We start from the raw sequence: 15078 nt of genomic DNA on the forward strand, positions 1-15078 counted from the left end.
TAAAAAAAGAATATGACTCAATATTATATACCTATTCCAGATTCTATCTAAGTTCTACACGTAAGAAAAGTATAAATAAAAAATAACACAAAATCATGCCGGTTACAATTCTTTAATAAACCACAATCATGTTATGATACATCAATAAAATCAACGTATTAATGAAACCTGGGTATCATAGAAATCATTTGATTCTCGAAACCTAATTTATCTTGGAAACGTTTAATTTTCATTACTCTTACATCACCCCATTGTGCGCCAGTGGAAGCTATCCAGTATGGAACGTCGTTCTCCACTCCATAACCGGTCACCTGGACGCTATGATGTCCAATTAACTTTCCGTGAGTATGTTCGTAAATACCACTCTTGTAATCTTTCAAATCTTCGTATACAGCGAAGGATGCCACCAAGGGACCATGAAAGTACAATTCAAATCTAATCTGATGATCATCAGCCGGCATTATATACACTTGCTGGGCAAAGTATTTATCTGCATTGTAAAATACGTCCTCGTCTATACATTCTTGTTTACATGTTGTGTCATTTACCTTTTCATCATACGGTTTGCAAATTGTGGTAACCAGTCCATTTTTTAACCAGAACAATGCTGCACGTTCAGGGGAACCTCCACTGCAGTAGTTTTTACTGAAGCAATCCTTACAGCAAGTGAAGTCCATAGCTGATAGTCGTGGAACTTGATAATAATTTCTAATACATGACCTACTAGAGGCTACGTTAGCAACGGTTTTAGCCCAGCATGAGGCACACCCATTATGAATTGGATTAATGCGTTCCACAAAGCAGTGAGACCACATTTCTTGGGCATCATAATTTTTCGGGAAATACTTAAACGTCCCGATTACATTTGGTTTCACTGGGAGGGAATCATTTCTTACCTCAACACAATCAATCATTTTATCATCGAGAGCATTGTTCTTCTGGATTTTCCAAGTAAAATTTTGACTGTTGAAGTATTTAATAAATTCGTCATGAGGAAGTGTCCGGAACTTCTCGTCAACCTCAGGGTTGAAGCAAATAGCGCTAGAAGCGAACGCCAGAAGTACTACGATGCTGTACATCTTGCTGATTTCTGATGAAAACGCCGCTGGCTACCAATTTATACTGTATTTTGAACATTAAAATGCAATTAAATGCTAAGAATGTTCACCCTTCAAGGTAACATGGTGATTGATAACTTGAAATATTTTATGACATAACAATTTATTTAGAATGTACAAAATGTGCATAAAGAAAGTCCTTGCAGTATGCAGACATTTGTACGGGCTATATTATAATTTTATGTAGGTAGGTAGCGATTTGTTATAAAAAACTGATAATTAATTAACATAATACCTATTATTTTTAACCCTCACATTATCAGCAATAGAGCAAAGTTAATTCAGATCACGTGGGAGGCACCAACTTTTAAATAAAAAAAGAATCATCAAAATCGGTTCACTTTGTCGAAAGTTCTGAGGTGACAAACCCAAAAAATAAATACAGTCGAATTAAGAAGTTCCTCCTTTATTTTAAAAGCGGTTGAAAAGATCAATAGTTAAGTATGTATCTGTATGTATAATTTCCCTTTAACATCGTACTATGTACCTATATTTAAATTATAAACGCAAAAGGTTGTTAGTATGTACCGACGTAAGTACCTATCGATTCTCTCACACAAAAACGCTCTTTCTTCGTCTTTTAACTGTTTATCATTTAATCATAGTTCAAAACAATTCTTTTCGAAAGCTAAATAAGCAATTTCTAAGTAATTTTTTCTAACACTTGGGTATTTGTGTGAAAGAAAAGTCATTCTATCATTTCTTATGATAACGTAAACTTTATCAGTAGCAGTTCGAAATAGACCGGACTCTCAGTGGAGTTTCGTTTGCAAAAATAGCGGACCTAAATCTGACTTCTGATATATATTGTATAGATCCCAGACATCCTATAGACAGATGTTGCCAACCAGTTTTGTGGTCCCCCTCTCCCCACAACGGTAATTAAATATGGCATACAAAGAAAAAAATAAAAATTTCCAAAACATGCCGTGTGGGGTATCAAATGAAAGAGCTTATTGAGTAGATCACGAATATATAGCAAACTATAACATTTCTTACACTTTCTCTAAGATTAATAGAAAATTTACGAAAATGCTCCATTTTTGAGTTAACTTTAAACCACTATAGATTGAAAACTCATGAATATATTTTTTAAATTATTATTTTAAATAATTAACAATAGTCCATTGTTTACGATTCAATAGTTCGTACAGTGAAATAGTTGCATGGGGGAGTGGGGGGAGCATTCAAAGATGGCGAGTATATTTTCAAGTTTATGCCAGAAAATATCGGTAAAAAAGGCCTAATACAAAAATATCGGTGTCAGGGCTTAGAATAATTATCTCTGCACTGTCGTTGTGTTTGACAGAATGAAAAATATGGCAGAACATTCTTGAATCAGCCTCTGTGTGATTTCAAATCGGTAACTTCAGTGAAAGTTGCGCCTTGCAATTTAAAACATTTTGTGGGGTCATCAAATCCACCACATATATTACGAACTATTGAATCGTAAACAATGGACTACTGTTAATTATTTAAAATAATAATTTAAAAAATATGTTCATGAGTTTTCAATCTATAGTGGTTTAAAGTTAACTCAAAAATGGAGCATTTTCGTAAATTTTCTAAAAAATCTTAGAGAAAGTGTAAGAAATGTTATAGTATGCTATATATTCGTGATCTACTCAATAAGCTCTTTCATTTGATACCCCACACGGCATGTTTTGGAAATTTTTATTTTTTTCTTTGTATGCCATATTTAATTACCGGGGTGGGGGGAGGGGGACCACAAAACTGGTTGGCAACATCTGTCTATAGGATGTCTGGGATCTATACAATATATATCAGAAGTCAGATTTAGGTCCGCTATTTTTGCAAACGAACATCTCCTTGGAGCCTGCTCTAAAACAGTGTAAACAATAGATAGACGAAGGATCATGAATGTTCTAAGGTGGATAATAATAAGCTTTTTTCTCGAAGCTAAAACAAGCTGTAAATAGTATGCAGGTTGTCGTATCGTATGCCTCTAGTGAAAGTGCAGTCAAATGAATTCATAAGTTTAACGGATTTCTAATGACAGAAGAGATCAAACAGTTCTTGTCGGGCTGTGACTTTCTCCTATCCTGAGTCCTGACTGATGCCTGCAGCCTCTTTGTTGTTTTTGTATATGTTCAATATAATATTATAAAGCTGAAGAGTTTGTTTACTTGTTTAATCTCAGGAACTTTTGGTCCGATTTCAAATATTCTTTCAAACTCAAACTCAAACATTTATTTATTCAATTAGACTTCTTCTAGAAGCACTTTTGAAACGTCATTAAGTACATATTTTTAACATTTACCACCGGTACATATTTTTAACATTTTCGGTGTTAAATAGCCCATTTATCGAGAAAGGCTATAATAGGTTATATGACATTACGCTAAGACCAACAGGAGTGGAGGCACGCGGGTGAAACCGCGGGGCACAGCTCGTGTTCAATAAAGATTAATGTTATTTTACTTCTTAATATTATAATCTATAATATTATATAATAATAAATAGGTGAACGACAACATGAATCGAGATGCAATATGCTGTCGTTTATATGCAATTATCAAAAGCTTTTGGCGTAAAGCTCTCTCTACAAAGCTTATAACCTCATATAGCCATATGTACGCTCCCTATAAATTTTTAACAATTCAAAAGCTTTTCATCTACAGATAGCTTTTTTGGTTTGTTTTTAAAAATAATTTACTGTATGTCTCGTAACTACATAGGCTTCTTGAAGCCTGAAATAAGCAATTCATATGTATGTAACAGTCTTTAGCGATGAATTAATTACCTAACTATATGACACAAAAAAACTGGTTTTTAAGACGTAAAAATAATAAGAACATAGGTACAACCTACATGCTAAGTAAAGAAACATTACTACTGTAAGTATCTATGCTATAATTTATTCTACTTTTGTTTATGGAATATTTAAAAATAAAAGTCTATATTAGGAAACTAATAAAAACAAACAAAACAAAACAAATCTGTTAGGCACATCATTTATTAATATTCAATTTCCAAATGATACGTATTAAGGACAGTGCTTTCTCTTTGGAAACAAAGAAATCATTTGTTTCTCGAAACCCAGATCCTTTTGGAAGCGTTTTACTTTAAAAACGCCTGATTCACCCCACTTCATTCCCCAAGTGTTAGTAACAAGCCAGTACGGAACCTCATTCTCTACTCCATATCCAATCACTTGGACACTATGATATCCAACCAATTTTCCGTATGTATGTTCGTATATACCACTCTTATAGTCTTTCAAATCTTCGTATAAAGCAAAGGTTGCTATCAAGGGACCATTATAAACCAATTCACCTCGAATCTCCAAATCATCAGCCACCACTATGTAAATATTTTCTCCGAAATGCTTATTATCCTTGTATGATAGTGTCTCGTTAACACATTCTTCTTTGCATGTGCCATTTATTGTATCACTATAGGGTTTGCAACTTGACGTAACCAAACCATGCTTTACCCAATATAGAGCCGCTCGTTCAGGGGAACCTCCGCTGCAGAAACTTTTATTGAAACAATCCGTACAACACGCCAAATCGAGAGTAGACAGCACTGGTTCTTTGCGTAAAGAAACAGGCCCATCTTTCTTTATATTTGGACCCAAGATACATGATCGAGCACTGGCTACCGAAGAGGCAGCAATCGCCCAACACGACCCGCAGCTTCCTTGATCTAAATTCTCGTATCTTATACTACATTCTGGCCATTTTTCAGTGGCATCAAATGTTTTTGGAACATGTACTTTGTATCCACCAGGTTTTATAGGAATTGGATGATCGGTGCTTACTTCGGCACAATCTAGCACCTTACCTTCGAAGTTGTGCTTTTGAATTTTCCAAGTAAAATTTTGACTGTTGAAGTATTTAATGAATTCATCGCGGGGGAGTTTGTGGAACTTATCGTCGACTTCTGCGTTGAAGCAAAGGGCCCTAGAGACCAGTGCTGAAAGAATCACGATGCTACTAGTATACATCCTGATGCGTACTGTAGAAAGTACGACCATATTATTTATAAATTAGGTATTATTTAAATAAAAAGAATTGTTAAAACATGATAAGGTTACATGGTATTTTTATAGCTTTAAATAGTTTGGTAATAAAAAAGTTACATGGAACGTGAAAAATTTTGTAACAATTATATTATTTTTTTATCTGTGTGTTGCCATCTGAATTCAAAAAATGCGGAGGGAAAAAGTAAACAGATAAGACGATTAATAATTACATTTCTATGATGTTTTAAATACTAGAAAATTATTTAAAATATTCCAATACTGAAATACAGGCAGAACTATAGATACCTACATAATTATAATAAAACAGTAACCAGGCAATTTCTGTACATTAGACATTATTCAAGATTTATTTAAATGGCTAAGCAATTTGGTTGTTTTATAGATCCCAAAACAAGGGTTACTAAAACCTTATCTGCTGGAGCTTGTCTACTTGTATGTGCATCAATCACGTAAAAACCATTGGATTGATCACGACCAAACTTTATAATATAATGATAGACTAATATGAGATTTAGCTTATAGGCAACATTTTATTTTTTGAAAAATATATTTTAAGGGTAGCTCTCCATACATGTAATCGAGGGATAAACAAATGGCGAAGATATAATTAAATGATTTAATAAATAGTTTACGAGATATTCGTTTCTTATGATGTAAAAATACCACTCCCTGGAAAACCTTACTTGGAGGAAATTAACCCGTTTAATAGATATTTTCACAAACCTATATGACATTATTATACTATCAGATTATTGTCAACAACGTACAAAAACTCAGCCTAGAGAAATGAAATAAGTAATGTTTTTACGTTCCTTGATCACCTGGAAATTGTCTTTTTGAGCTAGCAGGTACGCATACGATGGTAATACATGCTAACGGACTATTAGGTATAAAGTAATAGTCAATATTGTTCGGTAAAATTAGGTAACTGAAATAACGAAAATTCCGGCAGAGATAAAACGGTATTATGGACCCTCTTCATAATGGGCAGCGTTGGGCGAGTTAAATATTCAATGTATGTGATCAGCTGACATTGTAAATATTTATTCATAACTAGAGGTCCGCCCCGGCTTCGCCCATGGTACATATTTCGCAATAAAAGGTAGCCTATGTCCTTTCCCGGGTATCAAAATATCTCTATACCAAATTTCATGCAAATTGGTTCAGTAGTTTAGGCGTGATTGAGTAACAGACAGACAGACAGAGTTACTTTCGCATTTATTGCACGCCTCATAAGCGAAGCGTTGAGGTGGGTACTACTGTCACTTCGCGCAAAACATCTGATTTTTCAAACTTAAAATGTCTTTATGTATCATACATTGCACTTGTAAGATAATACATACACACACATATTAAGAAAAAACACTATTTTTAACGTTCATGATATTTTTGATGTCATTTTTGTTATTTAAACTAGTTAAAAAACAGTTTAAAAAAGTTCTGTCTTGGACGTCCGTGTGTCTGTATGTGCGGATCCTTTTTCTTGTTAACACGATAGCGACCGAAATACTTTACTAATCGAGTCTTTTTTTTTCTCTTACGCTTGAGTATGCTCAGGAATAGAACCCTTTCATTTTTCAGGGTCTGATTCGATGTGGTTTAATTGTTATTAAATAAACAAAAATAATAATTAATAAATATTTATTAAAAAAAATTATGAGGCGTGCACTTTTGGATTTTCCAAATTATAATATTAGTATGGATAGCCGTAATGGCGGCATACATCTTGGATCATTTGTTGGGCCAACGCTGCCCATTGTGAAAGGAGCCATCAGGTAAAGCAAAAAGGCAAGCAAATATGTCGACTTGTGCCTCTCATTAATAGACTCTTGACTCATGAGATATAATTATTCCAAACTAGATTTCCGCCCGCGGCTTCGCCCGCGTTTGCAAAGGAAAACCCGTATAGTTCCCGTTCCCGTGGGATTTCCGGGATAAAAACTATCCTATGTGTTAATCCAAGTTACCCTCTATATTATGTGTGCTAAATTTCATTGTAATCGGTTCAGTAGTTTTTACGTGAAAGAGTAACAAACATCCATACATCCATACATCCTTACAAACTTTCGCCTTTATAATAAGTATTAAGATGAACATTCAAAATTAAGTGGCAAATTTAGACATTATTTGTTTACAAAGTCCCACGACATGCCTTTATGATCTTCGATACTAAATGCATTGATGGCTAGCATAAATTATATTTACCTACACAAAAAATGTTTACCTATTGAATTAGTAGTAATTAGTTGAATTCGAACTCAGACTAATTCTGATGTTTTAATTGAAAAATCTAACCAACAGTCGGAATTCTAATGAAGCTTGACTGAGTTCCTGAAAAAAAATGTCTACTTTTTTTTATTCCGTGCCTAAGGAACGCAATTTTTATCGCTTTTTTGTATTGTAATTGTAATGTATTTTTATGTTTTTTTTTTACTTTCCATACATATTTTCTTATAATATTTTTTAAAACAAGTATCTAAAACATAGCAAATAAATAAATCTATAAATAAAATCCACAGAATTAATGAATAATCGTTTTATTTAAACATTTGACAGCAATCTTAATCGTAAGACACATATTTAATGAAAGTGAGCCCTCGGGATTGCGCCTACCATGCGTTTCTCGAAATCAACGTGGGCTTGGCCGCGTTTTATCTTTACTCTACCGCTTTCACCCCAATAACCTCCCCAGCTGTTCACTGCCAGCCAGTAAGGTGTCCCATCCTCTTCACCAAAACCGATGACCTTGACGCTGTGGTAACCGAGCAGCTTCCCATGCGTATGCTCATAAATTCCACTGCTGTAATCCTTGAAATCCTCATAAACCTTGAAAATGGCGAGCAGGGGCCCGTTAGTTGATATGTCCCGACGTATTTCAGTGTCGTCTTCAGGCATTATGTATATGGATTCCCCGAACCATTTACTTGCCAGATAATATTGATCTGGATCATCACAAGCTTCTACGCACGCCTCGTGATCGGGAAGCTTAGGTTTACAACCGGAACCCACCAATCCGCTTCTCAAGTAATATAATAATGCTTCTTCGGGCGATCCTCCGGCACAGAAGCTTTTGGACGAGCATTTTTTACAACAAGTTAGGTCGAATTGAGAAAATTTTAGTATAAGAAAATGCACGCTACCCCTATACATGTCATTGGCCAAACGTATACACTGTCTGTCAGCGGCGACCCCTACCGCACTGATGGCCCAACTTGAGCTACAATTTCTTGCTTCCTCATAGTCGTCTATAAACAAACAAACACCAATGTGTGCCAGGTGTTCTGCAACATTGTATTCCTTTGGTATACCCGAGACTGACTCCCGATTTTCCACGCTTTTGATTTTCATCGGAATATCGACTGAGCGCAGTTCGACGCTGTTCATGATCTTCTCATCGATGAAATTATTATTTTTTATTTTCCACGTGAAGTTCTTGTTATTAAAATAGACGACGAAGTCATCGCGTGGTAACTTTTCGAACTTTTCTTGTACCTCTGGATCGAGGCCGTGGGCCCAAGCGACCAAGCTTAGTACAACAATATACGAGTACATGTTGAGACACTATAATTATCATGCACCAAGCCGCCCTATTTATATGGAATCCATTATGTATAATACTTTAAAAAGTGGAAACTTTCACAAATAAGTGACATATTTAGTATCATTTAAATATTTTACAATATTGGTATTTAGAATATTTTTAGCGTTATTATAGGAATTTATTTTATTACGCGTCTTATGTTTACTTTCGAGTTGCACATGGTAGACATACCTGTCTTATCTTTAATTGTTAACTGAAGTGCGAGTTCCTAAAGCCTAATTTCTATTACTATATGGTGCTATCTATTAAATGTCGAATTAGATATTTTTACCAGTCATGGACAGCTTTTTATTTAAGCTAACGTCACATCTAACACTTCTACAGGTATAATATGACTCTTCAAAATATTTCAGTCAGTTTAATATTTTTTTTTAATAGTCATAGTCTGTTTTAGATCCTAGACCTTTCTGTATTAATTTCAAATTTCATCCCAATCAGTGCTGTGGTTGATGCATGACAGTGTAACATTTCTTTGACTTTCGCATTTATAATATTAGTATGAAATATAGATATGTGTCCATACTAATATTATAAAGCTGAAGAATATGTTCGTTTGTTTGTTTGAACGCGCTAATCTCGGGAACTACTGGTCCGATTTGAAAAATTATTTCGGTGTTAGATAGCCCATTTATCGAGGAAGGCTATAATTATATCATCAGACCAAGAGGAGCGAAGCACTGCGGGTAAAACCGCGGAGCACAGCTACTTAGTTTGAAATAAGGATTTTTCATTTATTTATTTACAGTTACTTTTTTCTACGATAAATATATTTTTTATTACATATAACATAGGTACAAATAAATAAAAACCAATAAAAATATTGATAATCTTTAATAAACATATATAAAAGACGAACAAGACCCATATACAATATACAGGTATACAAATCGTATGAAAATCATTTCACATATAATAATAGATTATATTTAGGCATTATTATATTATTGTTCGTTAATTCCGTTTGAGGTTACACGTTGTTTAAGACTTTAGTGCATCTAAATATCTAGTTTACTGCGCTATTATAAAAATGCTTCAATGATCGAAACTATATGAATCACATAACAGAATCGCGATTTTTTGTATTGATACAAGAAATATAAGCCAATTGTTAGCTAATAATTGCTCCATACTGTTCTCACTCACACATACAGAATTTCAAATTCGAAATTCTATATGATTATTGCATTTGGCAATAAATATATTTTAGTCTCGGTAAAGGATATATAAGCCAACAGTTGGCTGATAAAACATCTATACAGTTCTCACTCATACATACAGAATTACAAATCCGAAATTATATATGAATTATTATTGCATTTGGCAATTTTTTTTGCATCAATACAAGAAATATAAGCCAACTAATGGCTGATAAATCCTCCATACCATTCTCACTCATACATACAGAATTAAAAATCCGAAATTATATGTATGTATTTGAATTATTGCATTTGGCAACTTTTTAGTATCGTTATAGGATAAGTCAACAGTTGGCTAATAAATGCTCCACTCTATTCTCACTCACACATACAGAATTTCAAATTCGCTAATCTATATGAATTATTGTGTTTGGCAAATTATTTTGTATCAATACAAGAAATATAAACCAATAGTTGGCTGATAAATCTTCGATACATATCTCACGCACACATACATAGTTACAAAGACAACGCTAGTGTATGACGAAGGTGTCACACACACAAGAATATAAAAGTTTAATTAATGAGTAAAGAAATACATATTATAATTATTAATAAATAATACAAAATGAATACTTAATTGTCAATCTCAATTAATACAAGTACATCAAAATTAAAAGCTATTTTTATGATTTTTTTCAATAGGTCATATTACCGATTACGTACAAAGTACAATCTATATTTTTATATCATTATACATATATTTATTTATATTTATATTGCGTCAGTCTGTATTAAATAAAAATGTATAAAAGCATTTTGCAATACTATAAATATAAAATATAAAAAATGCGTTATCTATAATACAGATTTAAAATACGCTTTTTGTAACATAGCAGTTCTATACAAAAAGTATTTTTTTTTTTGCAAAATAAAAACTAACTTTAAAACTAATAATAATTCTTTAATACTTGAATGTCACGTGAATTTAGTTATTTCTTTTACGTTATTTTAATTGGTGGATATGTTTTCTACATTTGCCTTAAATTCGAAGTTTATTATATTTGAATAAGACATGGGATGCGTTTCTTGAATATTTTTATTTCAAATGTAGGAAGAATTTTACAATATTTTAATTAAACAAAATTATTTTTAGACGTTTTGACGTTACGTTTTACATCGATTAAGAACAAAAAAAGATTTACTAAGGGCTGATTTTTCAATCCTTGGATAATACTTATTCGTCGAATAACGTATTAAACTACCATTTCAAAAATGTATTCTTTGCCCGTCTTTGACAGTTTACGGGTGACATTTTAATATTATCGTGTAATACTTTATTGGGCGGATAAATTTTAATTATGGATTGAAAAATCGGCCCTAATTTTAACATGAAGTTATACTTCAACAAGAGAGAAATGCTTTTAAAATTTTTCTAGAAAATTCCATCCCCATCTTACATCAAATATACTCTACGCGTTTTACATAATTTTATCATATTTAAATACATTCGTATTTAAAAACAACTATTCAATGAAAGTTATCAACAATTCCTATAGTATTTGTTAAAGTTTCACTTACTTATATATAAAAATATTGGAATGTTCCTATTTGTCCTGCAACTGCACATAGTTCGCGGGAAACAGCCCGTACTGGCCTTTACATAGACCTTGCCACCAACCTTCGTCGATCTGAAATACGAATTACATATCACTACATAGTATAAAACAAAGTCGTTTTCTCTGTCCCTATGTCCTGTATGTGTCGTATGTACGCTTAAATCTTAAAAACTACGCAACGGATTTTGATGCGGTTTTTTTTAATAGAACGAGTGATTCAAGAGGAAGGTTTTAGTATATAATTTATTAGGTTATAGACAAAGCGGGCGAAGCCGCGGGCAGTAAGATAGTTTTTTATAAATAATAATTAATTTTTCCGCCCGCGTAGTCAAAAGAAAACCCTCATAGTTCCTGTTTCCGTGGGATTTCCGGGCCTGAGAAAGGATACGGGATAGGTATCTATATATACCTATCCCATGTCCTTTCTCAGGTGAAGAAGTGTTTTACCCGCAGTGTTCCGTTCCTGTTGGTCTTAGCGAGATCATATTATATAGCCTAGTCTTCCTCGATGAATGGGCTATCTGATACCGAAAACATTTTTCAAATCAGACCAGTAGTTCCCGAGATTAGCACGTTCAACAAACAAAGAAACAAATTCATCAGCTTTATATTATTAAAGTCTGGGCCTTTTGCCACAAAACACTTTTTTTTATTTTTTTTGATATTAGGTTAAGTAGATTTTAAGTTTTTTGTATCCAAAATGATTGTGGCAATAAATATATTCTTTCAAGTACCTATAGATATTTATTTACTCATGTACACTCACCATAACAATATTGGTGATGAGATCGTCGGGATCGAATGAGATCTCATCGGGCGCGGCCGCCTGGTAGTCGTACAGCGCTCGGGCGATATACCCGTCCTCTTCCTCCGCTTCGTTGTCTCCCTCCCACCCCACCGGCGATACTACTATGGTTGGCTGACGGTGTATCTGGAATTATTTATATTTTGGTAGTAAAAAAAATGTGTGCGTATACTAGTGTACACACGTAAGAAATGAAACTTTTTATGACCTTATTTTTCAAAAATAATTTACTATATGCAACTTTACAGAAATAAGTCGAATCACGCGTGGTAGGGATAAGAAAAAGATGGCGCGTAACGGAAAAATGTCACGTGTAACGAAAAAATGTTACACTAATTTTTTTTTCCAACCCCGATAAAGAAGTTTCACTTCAAAAAGACGTGTGGCACTCGGGGAGTGCCGCGGTAAAGCTATTGCATGCTATGCCTTCAAGCCACACCTCCGCGCCCGTCGGAGTAGGGAGCGTGAGGTTTTTTCGTTACGGAATTTCTGGATTCGGTCCCCGCGCTCAAGGCCCGCGATAGAAGCTATGCAATAGCTTAAAATATCTTTCAAAGTATTGGCAAGCAATAGTGTAAACACGCAGTTCCCAAATAACGAGCCATTAATCTCATCACGTTCTGTTCACCATAAGTAGAAAGGTGAAGTTAAAGGCTCTCCGGGAGTGGAACGTCATAATTAGCCACATTTTACTGCAGTTGTCTCTTTTTGACTTACGATAGGTTGAATCCTCCTTTGACATCTAATCGTGTGCCGTTTTGAAAGATCGAATGTGCCTCTGTTCCTACCGCGTTAACTAACATGCAACCGGTCAATGACATAATAGTTAGAGAAATAAAAGCACATAATATTTTATAACGCGTAGTATGTATTACTTCGTTTTGTAATATTTCTTTTTATATTCAGTAAGGCGATTAACACACTATATCGCACGCACGCAGAGTAGAGGGTGAATGCGGGCCTTTATTTCTGTTTGTATAGCACTCATCTAAAAAAAAAAGACGGGTTGCACTGGGGGAGTGCCGGCAGAAGTGAAAACTTGATTATTAACGTTCAGCATGTTTGATATTTTGGAATGGTATCCGTCTTACGCATGGAATATAAAAGCTAAAAAAAAAAGTCCGTCTTACGCTTTTTCGATCAGGTCACGTGTCCTGACGCGAGTTTAAGATTTTATACCCAACGCCGCTAAAGAAGTTTTCACTTCAAAAATTACGCGCCTATAATCGACGCACATAATATGTAATTTTATACGAATCGCGAACGTCTTTGAATGACGCAACTACGTGCGTAAGTGCGTTGACGCTCAACATGGACACTTATAGTTTACTTTGTATTTTTTTTTTCTAGTAAATTAAGATATGCAGTAATATTGTAGCTAATTATTATTTTTTACATTACCTCTTCCTTTTCCGGTTCCCTGTTATCGCCTGTCAACGTCACATCCGGCAGGCTGGCCTTAACTTCCTCACTAGACGCTACCACATCTACTTGTTCACACGTCTTTGCTTGCATTTGCTGTTCTTGAACCACCTCTGGCTCTTGTACTATCTTCTGTGGCTCTTGGACTATCTTCTGTGTCTGTTGGACAATCTTCTGCGGCTCTTGGACTATCTTCTGCGTTGGCTGTGCTATCTTCTGTGGCGTACGAGGTATTAGTCGAGGTTGGTCAGGTTCTTCTATATCAGGATGCAACTCTTTCTCCTTCTCTAGACGTTCCTTTTCCTGTTAGAATTATGAGGAATTAAATAAATTGAAGGTATTATTGAAATTAGTTATGACGTATAAATAATGTATTAAGAAAATGACATATTGTGGCTAGGTCACAACTAATAATAAAAAAATGACGTCACATCTATAAATAACAAAATTGACTTGGTTGCCACTAATTATAAAAGTATCTATAAATAACAAAATTGACTTGGTTGCCACTAATTATAAAAGTATCTATAAATAACAAAATTGACTTGGTTGCCATTAATTATAAAAGTATCTATAAATAACAAAATTGACTTGGTTGCCACTAATTATAAAAGTATCTATAAATAACAAAATTGACTTGGTTGCCACTAATTATAAAAGTATCTATAAATAACAAAATTGACTTGGTTGCCACTAATTATAAAAGTATCTATAAATAACAAAATTGACTTGGTTGCCACTAATTATAAAAGTATCTATAAATAACAAAATTGACTTGGTTGCCACTAATTATAAAAGTAATCAATCTGTAGTTAAATGAAATTTTAACAGCTTAAAAAATGGTAACTTATTATGGATTATAGTTTTATTTAAATTACCTTTTCACTTAGATTCTTATCAGTTTTTTGCCTTTCCTGTCGTATCCTTTGCACCGATTGTAATGCTTCCTGAAAATCATTATAATAATTAGGTACATATTTTAAAATTGACATCAACTTCCAGCTCAATAAAAATTAAATGTTTTAGATTTGTAAATTGTATTGATAATTTGTTTTATTCGAAACTAGCGGTCCGCCCCGGCTTCGCCCGTGGTACATGTTTACGTTTTCTCTACATAAGAACCATCCTTGTTCTTCCAGGAATATAATAAAATAAAACCGGCCAAGTGCGAGTCGGGCTCGCGCACAAAGGGTTCCGTAGCAGCAAATATAATAAATTACAGTTAAATCAACCTATCTCAAAAACTATAAGAGATACTTTGATCAAACCAAAAATCGTTGAAAGAGTTAATTAGCATGCATCACCTCTATTTTTTTTAGAATTTTATACCCCGTAGTTATAAAAATAGAGGGGGGGGGACATACTTTT

General features: G+C 33.9%; 4 protein-coding genes across 5 annotated transcripts in view; all 4 read right to left on the minus strand.

Moving 5' to 3' along the window:
• The window catches only part of Cortactin (cortactin), a 444169-nt gene that overhangs the window by 418368 nt on the left and 10723 nt on the right, over positions 1-15078 (minus strand). Inside the window, exons 9-12 of one of the 2 annotated variants that reach the window (XR_016457914.1) lie at positions 14589-14657; positions 13690-14013; positions 12250-12414; positions 11130-11555 (exon numbers count right to left, since the gene is read on the minus strand). Coding sequence is in view for 1 of the 2 variants with exons in the window: in XM_090113969.1 (XP_089970095.1) it covers positions 11472-11555; positions 12250-12414; positions 13690-14013; positions 14589-14657 (642 nt within the window). In the remaining variant the exon portion in view is untranslated. Of the gene's footprint in view, positions 1-9540; positions 11556-12249; positions 12415-13689; positions 14014-14588; positions 14658-15078 lie in introns of those variants that run through there. The other variant, XM_090113969.1, reaches the window with a different exon arrangement.
• On the minus strand, positions 159-1079 carry LOC149899825 (cathepsin B-like). Its single transcript, XM_090113689.1, has one exon. The coding sequence runs from the start codon at positions 1077-1079 to the stop codon at positions 159-161; it is 921 nt and encodes a 306-aa protein (XP_089969815.1).
• LOC149899826 (cathepsin B-like) lies at positions 4126-5118 on the minus strand. The gene has a single exon (XM_090113835.1). It carries the CDS (start codon positions 5116-5118, stop codon positions 4126-4128), a length of 993 nt encoding a protein of 330 aa, XP_089969961.1.
• Positions 7708-8679, minus strand: LOC149899827 (cathepsin B-like). Its single transcript, XM_090113724.1, has one exon. The coding sequence runs from the start codon at positions 8677-8679 to the stop codon at positions 7708-7710; it is 972 nt and encodes a 323-aa protein (XP_089969850.1).

This window comes from Colias eurytheme, chromosome 20 (assembly GCF_061535395.1).
Source record: "Colias eurytheme isolate Ceu_HAF_F1 chromosome 20, ilColEury1 Martin Lab GWU primary, whole genome shotgun sequence".
In the NCBI taxonomy this organism is placed as follows: domain Eukaryota; kingdom Metazoa; phylum Arthropoda; class Insecta; order Lepidoptera; family Pieridae; genus Colias; species Colias eurytheme.